At 37.1% G+C, this 20,725-nt stretch overlaps 1 protein-coding gene across 1 annotated transcript in view; it reads left to right on the forward strand.

Moving 5' to 3' along the window:
• The window catches only part of DNAH9 (dynein axonemal heavy chain 9), an 858,849-nt gene that overhangs the window by 18,129 nt on the left and 819,995 nt on the right, over positions 1 to 20,725 (forward strand). The window contains exons 5-6 of the mRNA XM_044675179.1: positions 405 to 616; positions 4,267 to 4,500. Coding sequence (XP_044531114.1) covers positions 405 to 616; positions 4,267 to 4,500 — 446 coding nt within the window. The remainder of the gene's footprint in view (positions 1 to 404; positions 617 to 4,266; positions 4,501 to 20,725) is intronic.

Below are 20,725 nucleotides of genomic sequence, written 5' to 3' on the forward strand. Positions count from 1 at the left end.
TCTGGATCACAATAGTCTTGTTTTCCTCCATTAGCATTTTGGATTAAAATATTTATAACAAATTGTTAGGACCACATTAATTATATAAAATAAGGTACATGTATATAATCTTATTGTAATACTTGATAGGTTTAAGAAACATGAAACCAGAAGCTCTGCAGAAAGTTAGAAATTGCACTGTCCTTATGCTAGTAAGATTTTTAAAAGGAATATCAGTAAAATATTCTTTTTCTTTAAGGGTTCTAAAATTAACCTCAGCAACTTTATATTGTATTTTAATTTCAGTAAGTATCTCAAATCATCTACTTCTTAGATCCTGGGTATTACCTTGTTTTCCTCTGCCAGAGGAGCCTGCATGTGTCCTCTGTAGGGAAATGTCACTATATCTATAACTCTCCTTCCAGCTTTAAGAGAGGCCCAAGATATCTATGTACATCTGAAGCCTCTGCAACACCATGTGGAAAACATAGAGAATGTGGAATTTAGTGAAGTGAAGCCATTGGTGGGACCTCTGTTTCACATAATCTGCTTGATTTGGGCCACATCTAAATACTACTGCTGCCCAGTACGGATCATTGTGCTTCTGCAGGAAATATATAACCTTCTCATTCAGCAGGTGGGTAGTACTAATATCTCCAAAAACCTAGAAGATGCTAGAGATCACAATGGACCAGGAATTGAAAAGACCTCAGTTGAAATCCAGGCTCGGACACTTAATAGTTGTGTGACCTTAGGCAAGTCACTTAGCCTCTGTATCAGTTTCTTCAATTGTAAAATGGAGGGTAACAATAGCACCTCTCATTATGGTTATGAGGTTATGAGTATCAAATGGGATAATATTTTAAAGCCCTTACTACATTTTCATTTTCAGTTGCTATTTTGACAAGAGGAAAATATGATATTAGGGGTAATGAACATTTTTAGGTAGGTAAAAATGCTTAATGACCCATAAACTTTTGTACTGATTTATTATCATTAGTGGTAGTATTGGAGAAAATGTTTTGAAACTCTTAGTAACACTTGTTTTTTACATTCCTCTCTTCCCTTCCTCTCAAATCATGCTATCTTTCTGTGTACTCTTTACCAGACCCATTCTCTCTTAATATATTCCTTCTCCTATGTATATCTCACTTTCTGCTTGTCAGCCATGTATCATCTTTTAATCCCTACCCCAGCCTGATCAATCTTACATTTCCATTCTTGCTTCCTATGGATTTTAATTAATATTTGCCACTTTGTTATGACTCCTATATTCCTCATCTATTCTTTAACTCCTAATTTTTTTTTTATTTTTCCCCTTTTCCGATCATACCTTTTCCTATCCATCCCTCATCTCTTTTCTTTTTTGGCTTCTGATCTTGTCCTGGTTTAACTTGTTGCTTCTCCTATCTTCTGCCCCTGTACCCCTTTTATTCTTCACTTTTCTTTCCCTTTCCCCTCTCACCAGCCTTGGCCCTTACTTCTTCTATAGTCAGTGACTCAGTATCACCTCCTACCTCTTTACAATCTTCTGAAAAGCAGATTTGAAGAGAATTCTTTCTTCCTTATGGGGCTTTGCCTCTCAGGCACCACAGTGTTACCTTTAACATAAGACAAATGATTAGATAATACCGGGCTTTCTATAGAGAGAGTCATAGTAGAAATTGGTGATGGTGGCTTCTGAATTCATACCCTTCTTTCATTTAGTATAACATTCTACAAATTGGAGGGTGATATTTACATTTGACACCTCAATTTTGTCAAGTATTGAGCTTGTGACTTTATCTCACAGTAACTGTTGATGCAGAGTGTCTGAGTTGTTATGCCTTTTCACCTCAGGCCTGTCTTTCCTATTATTACAATATTCTGGTCCTCTGGGAATGCATGTATGTTTATCCAGTTCTCTGTTGAGAATTTTCTGAATATACTATTCAAGGTCATTATTATGATTATATTACCTCTTAAGTACTTTTACTAGTAATCATTAAATACCAAAATATGATGATGAAGATGTCATTTTTATGTCAGATTACATAATTCTGTCATGATGGAGTAAAAAAAGATACTGAATTTGGAATAAGAGGAACTGAGCCTGAATTCTAGCTCTACCACCTATAACTATGATGTTGAAAAAGCCATTCAGTCTACCTGGGTGTCAGTTTTTTTCTCTATTAAATGAAAAGACTGAACTAGATGACTATTGAGGTCCTTCTAGGGCTAGATACTGAACCTAAGGACAAATACAGTAAGGAGAGAGAGAGAGAGAGAGAGAGAGAGAGAGAGAGAGAGAGAGAGAGAGAGAGAGAGAGAGAACAATGTTTATCTGGTAGCAAATTAAAAAGTTGAACTAGTTTTAATGAGACTAATATAACAAATAAATGTCAAGGCTGAACTTCTAGACAAAGTCTGGTGAATTTGCAAGACAAAATCTTTTTTTTTTTAAATCTTTACCATCTGTTTCTAGTATCAATTCTAAGACAGAAGAATGGCAGGGGCTAGGTCCTAGGCAATTGGAGTTAAATGATTTGCTCAGGGCACAGCTAGGAAGTGTTCGAGACCAGATTTAAACCCGGGTCTTCCCAACTCTAGGCTGGGCACACCACCTATATTCTTTTATTTTAACTTTAGGGTTTTCCTACACTGTGCTTTCCTCCCTTTTTTATACTAAATACAGCAAGACGTAACATGTTTATGTTACTGATACACTTTACTGCTAAACACATGCTGAAAAAATAAAATAAAAACAAAATCTTATTAACAAATATGCACAGTAAAGCAAACCAAATTGGTTGTGTCCAAAAATGTGTACTTTGCATTTTCCATTTCATTGGTATGATGCTGATACATAGGAAAAAGATTCTGATTCTGGTTCTCATTATACCCTGTGGATAAGAACTTCTTTTCATTATGATTCAGTGTTTAGTAGGAAAAATGTTCCAAGATTATGGTCAAACTCTGAAGTCTTGAACCCCTTCTTACTGCCCTTGAATTAAGTTTTGATGATGACAGACTGAATAACAATTAAGGCCTCTGACAGTATTAAGGATGTGATTCAGTGCCAGATGTTCGTTTACCAGAGATAGGAGGGATAAGGACGTGTTTGTAGATTGTAAGTCTGTTGGGGAGACAGGATAGGTAGATTTGGATCATTTGAGAAGGTACAGATGTTAGCCTTGTAGATGGTGTCAGAAGGTACATGAGTGATAGAGATGAGGAAGAGAGAAGGAGAACATCATTGTGAATCATTTTTTTTTGGTAAAATATTAAGTAAGGTTCTAAGCTGAAAGGATGAGGGATAGGAAAACAATAGGAAGTTAGAGAGGGAATGAAAATGTTTGGAACAGTCATGTGGAGAGTCGGTAGGTTAATAAAGCAGACAGAGAATGATTGCCTAGCATCAGTGAAGCCCCAGTTGAGATTGTATAATGTAATTTTTATTTAATTTTTTTCCTTTATTTCTTTGTAATGTTTTATAATTGTATTTTATAAATGTGAGTGAGCCTTAGTAGTTTGACTCCAAGATATTTAGTGCATTTTGTAGTATGCATACATATACACACACAAATGTATAACATAAATTTTGTAAACTCAGAACAGTTGCATCATTTTCTCCATTCATTCAGTAGCATTTTTGTAGCAAAGATGGTGAATGATGAGAGTGATCCCAAGTCTAAAGTTTGACTATGTGTAATTGGTCATCCAGTCATTTTTTTGTTATATCGGACCCTTTTTGACCCCACTTGGGCTTTTTTTTAACAAAGATGCTGGAGATTTTTGCCATTTCCTTCTCCAGCTTATTTTGCAGTGGAGGAAACTGAAGCAAAAAGGGATTAAATAACTTGCCCATGGTTACACAGCTAGTAAGTGGCTGAGGCCAGATTTGAATTCAGGAAGATGAATCTTCCTGACCAGGCCTGGCACTCTATCCACTCACCACTTTTCTATCCTAATGGATACTCAAGTTCCTAAGAAAAGACTGATGTACTTACTCTGAGTTTCAGCTTCCTCGTATTGAGAAGTTTTAAAATATTAAGCTGATAAATAGAACCTATTTGGGAGTTTCTTTGTGGGGAGTACTAAAGACAAAATTGAGACAATTTTTGCCTTTGAAACATATTAGGTCATCTTCCTGTTTTAAGACCTGACTTCATCAATGAGCAGTGGCATTGAAAATAGAATGATTTAGCCTGAGAAACTGTTTTTCATACACAGTTGGCACTGGCATATATAATAAAATGTCATATCCTTACAATCTGGTGTTTTAGTGCTTAACTTTTGTCATTCCAGGCCTGTGCATATCTTGGCCCAGAAGATCTCTTGAAAGGGGAGATAAAGGAGAGCCAGAGGAAAATACAGGTAGTGATGGACATTCTTAACTTTTCCAAAGAGACATTTGAGGACAGAAGGAACAATCTCAAGACTTACTTCAAACAGGTCCAGGAGGTGAAGGAATGGAATTTCAATTCTTCTATGGTTTTTGTGCGACTGAATAACTTCCTTAGAAGACTCAAGATGGTAGAGGTAGGTACCAGCCAGGATCTTGGCAAAATGATTAAGGGATACAGATCCAAAAAGATTTTGTAGAAAAGGAATTGATATAAAACTTCCTTCTGTTTGGGAGAATATATAAGTAGGTGCTCAATAAATATTTGGATTTATTTTTTTATCAGAAAATAATTATGACCTTGAAAACACAAGTTAATAGAGTCACTTAAGAAGAAAGCTCAGGGGCAACTGGTGGCTCAGTGGATAGAGTGGCAGGCCTAGAGTTGGAAGGACCTGGTTCAAATTCAAATACTTCCTACCTATGTGACCCTGGGCAAGTCACTTAACCCCATTTGTCTATCTCTTGTCCTTCTGTCTTAGAGTTGTTAGTAAGATAGAAAGTAAGAATTTAAAGAAAAAAAAAGAATAATATGCAATATGCAAAGGAAAAGTTGTTTTTATTTATGATGTTTTCTTGACTTACTGATATACAATACAAATTTAATTTCAGCTAAAGTACCAGTATGAAAGCATGAAACTTTTCCTATGGCTCATCCAAGCCCTTGAATTCAACCTGCTTAACAGAGCTTTTTGATAGTTTAGATCTATAAATTTACAGATGGGACTTTGGGCTTAGAAACAACAAACAAAGTGAGAGGGTGTATTAGAATCATGTTTCAGAATTATAACAGTAAGAGGGCAATGAGGAATTTAGAATTAATTTTCATGTTTATTTAGATAATTTAGCACTATAAATTTAAATATGAGATTTATCTGGAGAAGGCTATAGATGAAAGAGATGTTTTTGGACTGGACAAAAAGATCTTTGATTAAATTGGAAGAGAAGGAAAGGGAAAGAATGAATCTGAATAAATCTTTAAGAGAAAAATTGTGTGTGAGATGAGAGAGAGAGGGGAAGAGAGAGAGAAAGAGAGAGTTAGAGAGAGAGAGAGAGAGAGACAGAGAGAGAGAGAGAGAGAGAGAGAGAGAGAGAGAGAGAGACTTGATTCTCAGAAATGGTTTATTATGTATTTGTGTGAATGAGTACAATTGTAACTATTTTCTATACCACTTATTCTGCTGTGTTTTGGCAATTTCCTAAATAAATCTTCCTTTTACATCTCCTTCCATCTCTTTATGTGTATCAAGAAAGCATACACTCCCATTAACTTCTGTATTCCCACTTTCCTTATTCCTAAAATTTCAACTACAAGTTTGCAACCCTGAATTGTCCCCAGTAGTGCTGGCTATTGTCCTTAATTCCCCCCATGTCTTCATTTATGATCATAATCTTGAAAATAAAATTCTTCTTCTTCTCATTAAAGTGATAGTTCCTGAATCTCCTGTATCCCTTCAGTATCCTATCTATATTGATCATTGAATAACTATGACAATGACTGATTCCCCAGCCTCTAATGGCAACTTGAACTTGATAGTTGCCAACTGCTCTTACAAATGAAATAGTGGAATGACCTCATATGCAAATGTTCCTGTGGTGAACCAACTGACATCATTTCTTTTCCTTAAATATACCTTCTAACACTCACAAGTCCTACTTGGAGGAAGCATAACTGGTATTTTTCTTTATCAGATTAGACTGTTATCAAATAACTATTTAGATGTGGGCTTTGGTCATATATACATACATATATATATATATGTAGTTTTAAACTGAAATAGTAATTCTACTGTAAATGTTTAAGATACCTGACATCTGTTGATGTTCAATAAATATTAAACAGCAAGAGCTCTTATCCTCACCCTAGCCCTTACCCTTCCAAAAGTATTTTCTATTCTTGCTCATTTTTTCTGAATCTACAAGCAGAGGAATATAAGTTGTAGTAATTGGTATTTGTTCTTGGCAGATGACTTCCCTTCTAATCCTTTTGTTTTCAAAAAATTTTTTTCAATTGATATCCTTGGTTTTTCATCATACAGATTTCCTCCTTCATCTATCCCACTGCCCTCTCACAAAGAGACATTGTTCCTTGTAGCAATTTTTTGGTACTTTCTTGAAGATGATCAATTGACAACTAGTATTTTTGCCTGGTTCTCCCAAAACAACTCTTTATGCAACTACTCTAGAAAATGTACCAAACTGAATTCTGACAGGAAAAGCCAAGAAAAAAATCTAAAGCATTTATCCATTTTTACTTTATCTTGGCATACACTGTGAGATGTTGGTCTTTGCCTATCTTCTTTCAAACTATTTTCCAGATTTCCTAGCAATTTTTGTCAGATGTTGACAAAAACTTTTAGATTATGACAAAAGTTCTTACCTCTAAAAGCTTGGATCTTTGGCTTTATCAAACGCTAGATTACTATGATCATTTACTTCTATATATTGTATACCTAGTCTAGACCAAGTGCTGTGCTGCCCTCCCTAAGACCTTGTGCCATTCCCCTCCCCCCAACCAAAAGCTGACTCCAAGGAGTAGCAGAGATACCCAGAGCCCTGATTAAGGAAGTCTCAGAAGGGACAGAATCCACTCAGGACTTAGAAGCGCATCCAAGGGAAGATCATACAGTTTCCTAAACATGGAAGCCCTAGAAGGGGTACAGAACTACCTAAGACCTTGATCAAGTAAATTTCAAGGGGATAGAAGACAACTCAGTGACCTGATGAGGGAAAGTCAACTACTGGCATCAATAGATGCTGACATTATATGACTAATTTCTCATTTCTGTACATTTTTTATATATATATTTAAAAAACATTTATTAATATTCATTTTTAACATGGTTACATAATTCATACTCCTACTTTCCCCTTCACACTCCTCACTCCCCCCACCCATGGCTGATGCACTTTTCCACTGGTTTTAACATGTGTCATTAATCAAGACCAATTTCCAAATTGTTAGTTGCATTCGTTTCGAGTCTACATCCCCAGTTATGTCCACCTTAACCCCTGCATTGAAGTAGTTGTTTTTCTTCTATGTTTCTTCTCCTGCAGTTCTTCCTCTGAATGTGGGTAGTGTTCTTTACCATAAGTTCCTCACAACTGTCCTGTATCATTGCATTGCTGCTGGTACAGAAGTCCATTACATTCGATTTTACCATAGTATATCAGTCTCTGTGTACAGTGTTCTTCTGGCTCTGCTCCTTTCACTCTGCATCAGTTCCTGGAGGTCTTTCCAGTTCACATGGAATTCCTCTAGTTTATTATGCCTTTTAGCACAATAGTATTCCATCACCAGCATATACCACAATTTGTTCAGCCATTCCTCAATTGAAGGGCATATCCTTCTTTTCCAGTTTTTTGCCACCACAAAAAGCAGAGCTTATAAGTATTTACGTACAAGTCTGTTTATTTATGATCTCTTTGGGGTACAAACCCAACAATGGTATGGCTGGATCAAAGGGAAGGCATTCTTTTATAGCCCTTTGAGCATGATTCCAAATTGCCAGCCAGAATGGCTGGACCAGTTCACAGCTCCACCAGCAATGCATTAATGTCCCAATTTTGCCACATCCCCTCCAGCATCCATTACTCTCCTCTTCTTTCATTTTAGCCAATCTGTTAGGTGTGAGGTGATACCTCAGAGTTGTTTTGATTTACATTTCTCTAATTATTAGAGATTTAGAACACTTTCTCCTGTGCTTATTGATACTTTTGATTTCCTTATCTGAAAATTGCCTATTCATGTCTCTTGCCCATTTATCAATTGGGGAATGGCTTGATTTTTTATACAGTTGATTTAAATCCTTGTATATTTGAGTAATTAGATCCCTGTCATAGTTTTTTGTTATAAAGATTTTTCCCAATTTGTTGTTTCCCTTCTGATTTTGGCTGCATTGTTTTTGTTTGTACAAAAGCTTTTTAGCTTAATATAATCAAAACCATTTAATTTACATTTTGTAATTTTCTCTAACTCTTGTTTGGATTTAAAATCTTTCCTTTCTCAGAGATCTGACAAGTAAACTATTCTGTGTTCACTTAACTTATTTATAGTTTCCCTCTTTATATTCAAGTCATTCACCCATTATGAATTTATCTTGGTGTAGGGTGTGAGATGTTGATCTAAACCTAATTTCTCCCATATTGTTTTCCAAATTTCCCAGCAGTTTTTGTCAAATAGTGGATTCATGTCCCAAAAGTTGGGCTCTTTGGGTTTATCATACACTGTCTTGCGGATGTCATTAACCCCAAGTCTATTCCACTGATCCTCCCTTCTATCTCTTAGCCAGTACCATATTGTTTTAATGACTGCTGCTTTATACTATAGTTTAATGTCTGGTACTGCTAGGCACACTTACTTCACATTTTTTCCATTATTTCCCTTGATATTCTTGACCTTTTGTTATTCCAAATGAAATTTGTTATAGTTTTTTTCTAATTCAGTAAAGAAGTTTTTTGGTAGTTTGATAGGTATGGCACTAAATAGGTAAATTAATTTGGGTAGAATGGTCATTTTTATTATGTTAGCTCATCCTACCCATGAACAATTAATGGTTTTCCAATTGTTTGGATCCAGTTTTATTTGTTTGGAAAATGTTTTGTGGTTCTATTTGTATAATTGCTGTGTTTGTTTTGGTAGATAGATTCCCAAGTATTTTATATTGTCTAGGGTGATTTTAAATGGTGTTTCTCTTTCTACCTCTTGCTGCTGTGATGTGTTGGAAATATATAGAAATGCTCATGATTTATGTGCATTTCTTTTGTATCCTGCAACTTTGCTAAAGTTGTTGATTATTTCTATCAGCTTCTTAGTTGATTCTCTAGGATTTTTTAAGTAGACCATCATATCATCTGCAAAGAGTGATAGCTTAGTCTCCTCATTGCCTATTTTGATACCTTTAATTTCTTTTTCTTCTATAATTGCTACTGCTAATGTTTCTAATACAATGTTAAATAATAAAGGAGATAATGGGCATCCTTGTTTCACTCCTGATGTTATTGGTAATGCTTCTAATTTTTCCCCATTGCAAATGATGTTTATTGATGGTTTTAGGTATATACTGTTTATTATTTTTAGGAAAGATCCTTCTATTCCTATACTTTCTAGTGTTTTCCATAAGAATGGATGCTGTATTTTGTCAAAGCTTTTTTCAGCATCTATTGAGATAATCATGTGATTTTTGTTTGTTAGATTGTTGATATGGTCAATTATGTGGATGGTTTTCCTAATGTTGAACCATCCTTGCATTCCTGGTATAAATCCCACCTGATCATGGGCGATGATCCTCTTGATTACTTGCTGGAGACCCTTTGCTAGTATTCTATTTAAGATTTTTGCATCTATGTTCATTAGGGAGATTGGTCTGCAGTTTTCTTTCTCTGTTTTTGATCTCCCGGGCTTAGGAATCAGTAGCATATTTGTGTCATAAAAGGAATTTGGTAGGCCTCCTTCTTTGCTTATTATATTAAATAATTTGTATAATATTGGGATTAGTTGCTCTTTGAATGTCTGATAGAATTCACTCATGAATCTATAAGGCCCTGGCAATTTTTTCTTAGGGAGTTCTTTGATGGCTTGTTCAATTTCTTTTTCTGATATGGGATTATTTAGGCATTCTATTTCTTCTGCTGTTAATTAAGGCAATTTGTATTTTTGTAAATATTCATCCATATCTCCTCGATTATTATATGTATTGCCATATAATTGGACAAAATAGTTTTTAATGATTGCCTTAATTTCCCCTTCATTAGAGGTGAAATCTCCCTTTTCATCTTTGATACTGTCAGTTTGGTTTTTTTCTTTCCTTTTTTTAATTAGATTGACCAGTACTTTGTCTATTTTATCTGTTTTTTTCAAAGTACCAGCTTCTAGTCTTATTTATTAATTCAATAGTTTTTTACTCTCAATATTATTAATTTCTCCTTTGATTTTTAGTATTTCTAATTTAGTTTTCATCTGAGGATTTTTAATTTGCTCACTTTCTATTTTTTTTAGTTGCATTGCCAATTTATTAATCTCTGCCCTCCCTAATTTGTTAATATGTGCACTCAAGGATATAAATTTCCCCCTGAGTACTGCCTTGGCTGCATCCCACAGAGTTTGGTAGGATGTCTCATCATTGTCATTCTCTTCAATGAAATTGTTGATTGTTTCTATGTTTTGGAGAATCATATTATTTAATTTCCAATTAGTTTTTGATTTGTCTGTCCAGGTGCCCTTATTTATTATTTCTGCTCTTTTGCATTTGTTTGCAATGTTTCTATGCCCTATTACATGGTCAATCTTTGTGAATGTACCATATGCAGCTGAAAAGACGGTGTATTCCTTTTTGTCCCTATTTATTTTTCTCCACATATCAATTAAATCTAATTTTTCTAGGACTTCATTCACCTCTCTTACCTCTTTCTTATTTATTTTTTGGTTTGATTTATCTAGATCTGAAAGAGGAATATTTATATCTCCCACTATTACGGGTTTCCTTTCTATTTTCTTCTTGAGCTCTGCCTGTTTCTCCTTTATGAATTTGGGTGCTATGCCACTTGGTGCATACATATTGAGTACTGTTATTTCCTCATTGTTTATACTGCCTTTAATCAGGATGTAATGACCTTCCCTGCCTTTTTTAATCATATCTATTTTTACTTTGGCTTTGTCAGAGATCATGATAGCCACTCCTACCTTCTTTTTCTCATTTGATGTCCAAAAGATTTTGCTCAAGCCCTTGACCTTAAACTTGCGTGTATCCACACAACTCATATGTGTTTCTTGTAGACAACATATGGTAGGATTTGGTTTTTTAATCCACTCTGGTATTTGCTTCCATTTTATGAGCAAGTTCATCCCATTCAAATTCAGAGTTATAATTATAAGTTGTGCATTCGCTGACATTTTGGTATCCTCTCCTAGTTCTAATCCTTCTTCTTACACTCTTTCCTTTTAAACAAGTGGTTTGCTTTAAGCTGGTAATCCTTATCCCTTCCCATTGATTAACATCCCTTTCTACACCCTCCCTTATTATTCCCCTCTTTTTATTTTTAAAGGCCTAATGAATTCCCTCTCCCTTCTTCTCCTCTTCCTTTTTTTGACCTCCCCACTCCCCTGCTCCCCTTGGTTTGTTCCTTCTAGCTTTCTCAGTAGAGTTAGGTAGAGTTTTATATCCCGATGTACATAGCTACTCTTCCCTCTCCAGGTTGATTACACTGAGAGTAAGGTTTAAATATTACCTGTTAATGCTTTCTTCCTCTCCTTCTTATAATAGTATTCATCCCCTCCCCTTCCCATGCCCTCATTGTGTGTAATAGAATATCCTAATTTTTTATTCATTCAAGTTTCTCTTGGTGTCCCCTACTATTCACCCCCCTCTTTCCCACCCCCCATATCATCTTAGTCCATTTAGTATTCCATCCTCTCCCTATGTATTATTCTTCTGATTACTACGATAGTGAATACTATAATAGTGAATAGAGTTCACTACAGAGAATTATACATAGCATTTCTCCACATAGGAATACAGATAATTAGATCTTATTGAAGCCCTTGGGCAAATTTAAAAATATGAGTTTTCTCTCTTTCCCCTCTGTTTCTTATTTACCTTTTTATGTTTCTCTTGATTTTTGTGGTTGGATATCAAACTTTCCAATTAGTCCTGCTCTTTTCTGTGAAAATACTTGGAAATCTTCTATCTTATTGAATGCCCAAACTTTCCCCTGGAAGTATATAGTTAGTTTGGATGGGTAGGTGATCTGTTGTTGAAGTCCCAGCTCTCTTGCCTTTCTGAATATCATATTCCAAGCCTTGGGGTCTTTTAGTGTGGAGGCTACCAGATCCTGTGTGATCCTGTTTGGTGCTCCTTGATATTTGAATTGTCTCTTTCTGGCTTCTTGTAAGATTTTTTCTTTTACTTGAAACCTCTTGAATTTGGCTATTATATTCCTGGGGGGTTGTCTTTTCTGGGTCTAGTGTAGAGGGTGATATGTGGATCCTTTCAATGTCTATGTTGCCCTCTTGTTGTAGAACTTCAGGGCAATTTTGCTGAATAATTTGTTTTAGTATGGAGTTCAAATTTCTATTAATTTCTGCTTTTTCAGGAAGACCAATGATTCTCAGATTGTCTTTTCTAGACCTGTTTTCTTGGTCTGTTACTTTCTCATTGAGATATTTCATGTTTCCTTCTATTTTATCAGACTTTTGACTTTGTTTTATTTGTTCTTGCTGTCTTGAGAGATCATTAGCTTCTAATTGCTCAATTCTAGCCTTTAGGGACTGGTTTTTAGCTATAATCTTTTGGTTTTCCTTTTCAATCTGGTCATTTCTGATGTTCAATTTGCTTATCAGTTCATTTGATTTCTGAGCCTCATTTTCCAATTGCAAAATTCTGCCTTTTAAACTGTTATTTTCTTGTCAGATCTCTTCCATCTTTCTCATCATCTCAGATTTGAACTCTTCAATAGCTTGTGACCAGTTTTCATTATGGTTTGGATATGATTACTTGTTTGTTCTCCTCTGCTGTTTGCTCTGTTGTCTGGATTTTTCTCTGTAACAGTTGGCAAGTGTTACAGATTTCTTCTTGATGACTTTTCTCTTTTGGGGTTCCGATTTTGGCTTGCCATTTTTGTAAGCCCTGCACCTTCTCAGTTTTATCCTCACAATCAGGGTCTGTCTGCACTCTCTAGGCTCCTGAGGTCTCAGGTCTCATTGTTCTCAGGGTCAAGCCTCCTGGTGGTCCCCCCGCCTGCCCTTCTGCCCGAGGCTCCTTCAACAGTCTCAGGGAGCTGCTTCCATAGCCATGCTCCTGTCTGCACAGGGTCCCCACTAGAGGTCCAAGCCTGCGCTTAAGATCCTTGTCCATGCCTACGTCAATGCCTTCACCTGAGCCGGGCTCAAGGGCTGTGTTCAAAGTCAGTGCATTCTTTAGCCTCTTGGGGTCCTAAGTCTTGCTGCTCTCAGGAACAGGGTGTGGAGCTGCCAGTGACTTAATGGGTGCCCCAAACCTGCTTTAACTCTTGTAAGCTGGCCTTGGCACTGTAGGTGGTGTGGGGGGTGAGGGAGGGGGTTGCTCAGTTTACACTCTTTTGAGAGCTGTTTCATCCCTTTGTAGAGTGAAAATGCCCCAATTCCACGTACCTTCAAATGCTGCGCCGTGTTGTGGGGTCTCTTCATTTGTCTGGATTTGTTTTTATGTCCCCTTGAGGAGTCTTGTATGCTTCGGTTAGGAGAGTTCAAGCAGTTGCTTTTTACTCTGCTGCCATCTTAACCCAGAAGTCCTGTCATCACCTTATTTTTGTACATTTTTAAGAGAATAGTGTACACACAAATTAAGAACATTATTAATGAGGGTATGAAAAGACAATAAGAAGACATTTAAAAATGAAATTTTGTAATAGCCAATAGCTTTACCATCAGCCAATTTCCAGAAAGACATAAAGATACAAGATTCTACACATACACAATAATTCATGTTATTTACTGTTTAAAAAAAAAAGCATTAAATCTGGTAGAATAAGTGTTCTCCAACACAGTAAATTCCATGTACATTTCAATATCATTTGAGATCATTTGAAAGATGTAACAGAGAGAAATCTAGAAACATTACATTAAGTGTAGAAAAATATAAGGACATGTAATCTCTAAAATCTCTCAGTCATAAAATTGGGCAATAAATATATCCTAAAAGGGTTTGCAAGATCGAGGTTTATGTCCAGTATAAAGTGAGGTGAAGTCTCTAAGATGCACATGCATGTGAATGATTTATTGATTTGAATGAATAGCTTAATAATTTTTGGGAAGAAAATACAAGCTTATTCATCTTTTTATTGCCTTCCTGTATGCCTCTATCTCTCTAAAACACAGCTTACATTTTTAGGAATAGTATTATAAATTCTGCTGATCTATTGCTTATAGTTTAAATTCTTGCTCCAACCCACATCTCTCCAAACAATGCAGTAAGAAGCTTTGAAAAAGCTCCCATTTCATTATGAAATTGCTCTGAAGTTGTGTTTGACTTAGGAAAAAAAAATGATTTCCTGCTAAGCTTTTGTGAAAAATCATTACCAGGGAGGAAAGTATAAACTGATCTCATATGCATATTCTTTTCTTTTGTTCTTTTCACAATTTTGAGCTAATATATTCTCTTTCATTTTTAGTCTAATTGGGCCTCATTTCTTTTAGCGTCTCTGAACCACATGGCTATATGGAAACCCATTGTATTCATAAGGTCAATAGCAACAAAAAATGTAAAGAAAATATTCTTTCAGATGACCTTTGACAATTTTCATCAGTGAATGCTTAACCTTTAACATAAATTTTTCAGTGCCTGTTTGTATGTTCTTTGGTTAGAAGAAATGGCTGCAGTATGAAAGACTTACTATGATTTGTAATTTTACTTCCTCGCCACATGAATTACATAACAAATTGGAACTACTTGCCACTGAATATTTAGTAACTTGTCATAAGAATAGAAGCAATACCACACTACCTCAAGCACATTTAGCCCTTTATTACAATTCTAACAGTGGTATTTTGTGTGATAACATGGAAATGATGCTGGTATAAGCCTCTAAATATTAGAGGTAATCACCAGCATCCATTCACATGCATGCATACATATATAAACTCATGAATAAACAATTATCCCTAGATCAAATAACAATTTTAGATTTAAATTAATATCCAATAACTCCAAGAATTATATTTTATAAAATTTATTAATAATCACTTGAAGTAAAACAAATAAAAGAACAAAAGTATGAATGCTTAAGAAAAGCCACATAAGTAAAATTCTCTTACCTGGCACTCACCCAACCACCACAAACCACATTTCCAGGAAAAGAGAGAGAAAGGGGCAAAGTCTTGACTCATGTGAGTCTGTGTGTGTGGTGGGGAGGGGGAGAAGGTGGACAGGGAGCCAGCTACTCATCTATACACAGTGACCCGAAAGGAATTACCTTCTTGAGATTACTACCAAGCTAACAGCAAGGTATCCTGTTGATTCAAGTACCCCCAGGAACGGTAGCAAGAAAAGACACTCTAAAGCTATGGTAATATATTGCTCTTTCATAGAGTGGGCCATGCTTTTTAAATCAAATTATTAAATTGATTGCAAATCTACTTCCTGTCTGTAGGTGGCGCTACCTTAGTATGTACTGGCTAGGAGTAAAAGCCTTACAAGAAATGTTTGGGAGAAGAGTTATGTTCCTTCCCCAAAACCCCCAGGGATAAAGCCCTGTGATACCTCAGTCCCCACCCCCCCCAAAGCCAGGAGCATGGAAGCCCCCCTGAGTTAGTCAGGCTGGGATTGGAGTGAATAGCATGGATTGGCTGCTCCAGGCACAGTGGAGTACAGGGTGTCCGCAGTACCACCTCAGATGCAAGCTAGAAGTTCAAGTGGCTGCCAAGTGCTTGAGACTCATGTGTGTCTGTGTGTGTGTGTGGGGAGGGGGAGGAGGTGGACAGGGAGCCAGCTACTCATCTATACACAGTGACCTGAAAGGAATTACCTTCTCACCTTCCACATAGAGAACTTGGGGAGTTGGTAGTGGGAGGGAGCAGTGAGGGTACTGGTGGAAGCTGCAGGAGGGATGAGCATGGATTGCGGTGGGAAGTGGCTTATCTGTTTCAGTCAGGACCCCTGCAAGCAAAAGCAGACTGCCCAGCTACCATCGTGGAGGGGGGTCCCGACCACTGGGAAAACTCCGAAGAGAGTTCCCCTGATGGGGAGGGCAAAAAGAGCTGCAGCAGGTGAGAAACACAGTTTTCTCAAAATAATCTACTCCCCATCTTTACTCAAAGGCTATCTCAAAAAAAAATCAAGGATTCTACCTCTTAGGGGCTTGACAACAATGTTAGATTTAAATTAATATCCAATAACTCCAAGTATTATATTTTATTAGATTTATTAATAATCACTGAAGTAGAAGAAATAAAAGAACAAAAGTATGAAAACCTAAGAAAAGCCATGTGAATAAAATTCTCCTGCTTGGCACTCACCCAACCTCCACAAACTGCATTCCCAGGAAAAGAGGGAGAAAGGGGTGGGGTTACATCAAAATATATCCTCCCTATGTAAGTTTGTAAATTGTGTTATTGGAAATTTTGAGGTCTTTGAACTACATTTCCCATAAGCCTACTGGCTTCCTGTCATTACCTGGCCAGGTCCTCTTTTTTTCCTTCCAATGGAGGCATGGTTGACCTGGGAATGGCAAGCTGTTTGAACAACCTAAGCAAGCATGGCATGTGGCTTTATTTTCTAGAGATTACTCATAAATCTTACAAAACCATAGTATGTTTAAACATAACATTAAACTTAACATTATATATTGATTTTAAATTTTACAAAACTCATAAATGGGATGCTGGGATTTAGAGTCCTGGGGTGCAAAATTCTAACTATACAATAATTAAAACAAAATGAAGACAGAACCAATCACTAGATAATTCTTAAGGGAAAAAGTAACTGAAAACATAGTTATTAGCCTCTTGGTTTAATGACTGTTGCTTTCCATGCTATCTACTGCCATCTCTAGTAGTTGTGATGGACCAAAAAGTTCCATGTACTTCAGTGTACCTGCATTTTTAGACAATGTTTTTTTGGAGTTGACCCCTTGGCAGTATTGTGGTAGTAGCAACTGGTAGGTGGGGCCTACTCCTAGCATGGATCAAGGACCAACTTGGAAGAAGGAAGTAATTGAACTGTAAAGGAAAGAGTATTGACTCTAGAGAATATTGTAAAGAAGGGAGGGAGCCAGAAATGTGTGGCTGGCTATAACTACTTAAGACTTAAAACTGACTTTTGCTTGTTTTTATTAGAACTGCATATTTCATGTAAAACTCCTTTTGTTAGTAAAGATCAGCTACTTCTGTGTACCTTAAAGTTTTAGGGGTTCCTTGGACACTGAGACAATCAGTGATTCGTTCAGAATTGCTGCCAATATGTGTCAGCAGTGAAATTGGATCACATGCCTTCTAGACTCTGAGGTCAATTCTCCACTATACCACTTTGGCTCTCATTTAAAAATCTAGAGGTGAGGTTCTGGGTTAAGATGGCGGCAGAGTAAGAAGCAGCTCTTAACCTTTCCTGACCACAACACACAAAACTCCTCAAGGCGACATAAAAACAAGTCCAGACGAATGGAGGAACCCCACAACAGTGCACAGCATGGAAGGTATGTGGAATCGGGACATTTCCATGCTATAAAGGGGTGAAACAGCTCTCACTAAATCACGGGCTAAGGAACCACGCCACCCCCACCCCCTCCACACACACCACCTATAACGCCAAAGCCAGCTAAAAAGAAATAGAGCAAGTTTGGGGCACCCATTGAGTCATTGGCAGCTCTGGGGCCTGTTCCTGAGAGCAGCAAGATTTAGGACCCCAAAAAGCTAAAGAACACACATGAACTCTGAGCGCGGGAGCAGGGCGCAGAGCGTGGGCACAGGGCGCAGAGCGCAGGAGCAGAGCACAGGCGTGGTTGGAGGCGCGGGTGGAGGCAGACACAGCCGCGAGCTAAGGTTCTGAAACCCTGAGTGGGGAACCAGTGCAGAAGCCTGTGGAAGCAGCGCCCTGAGACTTGTAAAGAAACCTCCGACAGAGGATCAAGCAAGGGGGTCCACGAGGGGTATACCAGTGCAGACGGGCATATAACTGTGGAAGCAGCGCCCTGAGACTTGTAAAGAAACCTCCGGCAGAGGATCAAGCAAGGGGGTAAACTAGGGGGCTTTACCTTGGAAAAAACCAGAACTCAGACCTCAGGAGCCAAAAGACCACGGACAGACCCTGAGCGTGAGGATAAACCTGAGAAGCTGCTGGGCTAACGATGGCTACCCAGTCTCAGGAAGTTCAGAAGAGAAAGATTAACAACAAGAAAAAGAAGTCTTTAACACTCGACAACTTTTACACAGAGAAAATCCAGACAACCAAGCAAACAGAGGAGGAGAACAAACAAGCATCGGGACCCTCCTCAAATAAGGAGAACTCCTCACAAGCTATGGAAGAGTTCAAAACTGAGATTTTGAGGAAAATGGAAGAGATCTGGCAAGAAAATAACAGTTTAAAAGGTAGAATCCTGCAATTGGAAAGTGAGGCTCAGAAACCAAATGAACTGATAAGCAAATTGAACACCAGAAATGACCAGATTGAAAAGGAATACCAGAAGATTATGGCGGAAAACCAGAAGATTATAGCCGAAAACCCTAAAGGCTAGAATTGAGCAATTAGAAGCTAATGATCTCTCAAGAGAACAAGAACAAATAAAACAAAGTCAAAAGACTGAAAAAATAGAAGGAAACATGAAATATCTCAATGAGAGAGTGGTAGACCAAGAAAACCGGTCTAGAAGAGACAATTTGAGAATCATTGGTCTTCCAGAAAGACCAGAAATTAATAGAAACCTGGACTCCATACTAACAGAAATTATTCAGCAAAATTGCCCTGAACTCCAACAATAAGAGGGCAATATAGACATTGAAAGGATCCATAGAACACCTGCAACATTCAATCCATATAAGAAAATGCCCAGGAATATAATTGCCACATTCAAGAGTTTCCAAGCAAAAGAAAAAATCTTACAAGAAGCCAGAAAGAGACAATTCAAATATCAAGGAGCACCAATCAGGATCACACAGGATCTGGCAGCTTCGACGCTAAAAGATTGCAAGGCTTGGAATACGATATTCAGAACGGCAAGAGAGCTGGGCCTGCAACCACAGATCAACTACCCATCAAAATTGACTATATATTTCCAGGGGAAAGTAAGGGCATTCAACAAAATTGAAGAATTCCAGGTATTTGCACAGAAAAGACCAGGGCTAAATGGAAAGTTTGATATCCAACCATAAAAATCGAGAGAAACATGAAAAGGTAAATAAGATACAGAGGGGAAAGAAAGAAAACTTATAATTTTTAAATTTGCCTTTTTAAGGGCCTCAGTGAGATCTAATTATCTGTATTCCTATGTAGAGAAATGTTATGTATAATTCTCTGTAGTGAACTCTATTCACTATTATAGTATTCACTATTATAGTAATCAGAAGAATAATTCACAGGGTAAGGGTGGAACACTAAATAATCTAAGATGACATGGGTGAAGGGAAAGAGGGGGTGAATAGCAGGGGACACCAAGAGAAACTTGAGTGAATAAGAAAAATAGGATATTCTATTACACACAAAGAGGGCATGGGAAGGAGAGGGGACAAATACTATTATAAGAAGCAGAGGAAGAGAGCATTAAGAGGTAATAATCAAACCTTAGTCTCAGTGTAATCAACCTGGTGAGGGAAGAGTAGCTATACTATCCACTGGGACATAAAACTCTTATCTAACCCTTCTGAGAAAGTCAGAAGGGATAAACCAAGGGGAGCAGGGAAGTGGGGAGGTCAAAAAAAGGGAGGGGAGAAGAAGGGAGAGGGAATTCATAAGGCCTTTAAAAACAAAAAGAGGGGGAAAATAAGGGAGGGGGTAGAAAGGGAAGTTAATCAAGGGAGGGGATAAGGGATAGAGGCTTAACAGCAACTCACTGGTTTAAAAGGAAATAGTATAAGAAAAAGGGGGTAGGAATAGGGGAGGATACGAAAATGTCAGCAAATGCCCAACTGATGATTATAACTCTGAATGTGAATGGGATGAACTCTCTCATAAAACGGAAGCAAATAGCAGAGTGGATTAGAAACCAAAATCCTACCATATGTTGTCTACAAGAAACACATATGAGACGGGTGGACATACACAAGTTTAAGGTTCAGGGCTTGAGCAAAATCTTTTGGATGTCAAATGAGAAAAAGAAGGCAGGAGTGGCTATTATGATTTCTGACAAAGCCAAAGTCAAAATAGATATGATTAAAAAAGACAGGGAAGGTCATTACATCCTGATTAAAGGCAGTATAAACAATGAGGAAATAACACTGCTCATTATGTATGCACCAAGTGGCATAGCACCCAAATTCATAAAGGAGAAACTGGCAGAGCTCAAGAAGGAAATAGATAGTAAAACCACACTAGTGGGAGATCTAAATATTCCTCTATCAGATCTAGATAAATCAAACCAAAAAATAAATAAGAAAGAGGTAAGAGAGGTGAATGAAGTCATAGAAAAATTATATTTAATTGATATGTGGAGAAAAATAAATAGGGACAAAAAGGAATACACCTTCTTTTCAGCTGCACATGGCACATTCACAAAGATTGACCATGTTATAGGGCATAGAATCATTGCAAACAAATGCAAAAGAGCAGAAATAATAAATGTAACCTTCTCAGATCATAATGCAATAAAAATAATAGTTATTAAGGGCACCTGGACAGGCAAATCAAAAATTAATTGGAAATTAAATAATATGATTCTCCAAAACCAATTTGTCAAAGAAGG

This window comes from Gracilinanus agilis, chromosome 4, assembly GCF_016433145.1.
Source record: "Gracilinanus agilis isolate LMUSP501 chromosome 4, AgileGrace, whole genome shotgun sequence".
Taxonomy (NCBI): Eukaryota; Metazoa; Chordata; class Mammalia; order Didelphimorphia; family Didelphidae; genus Gracilinanus; species Gracilinanus agilis.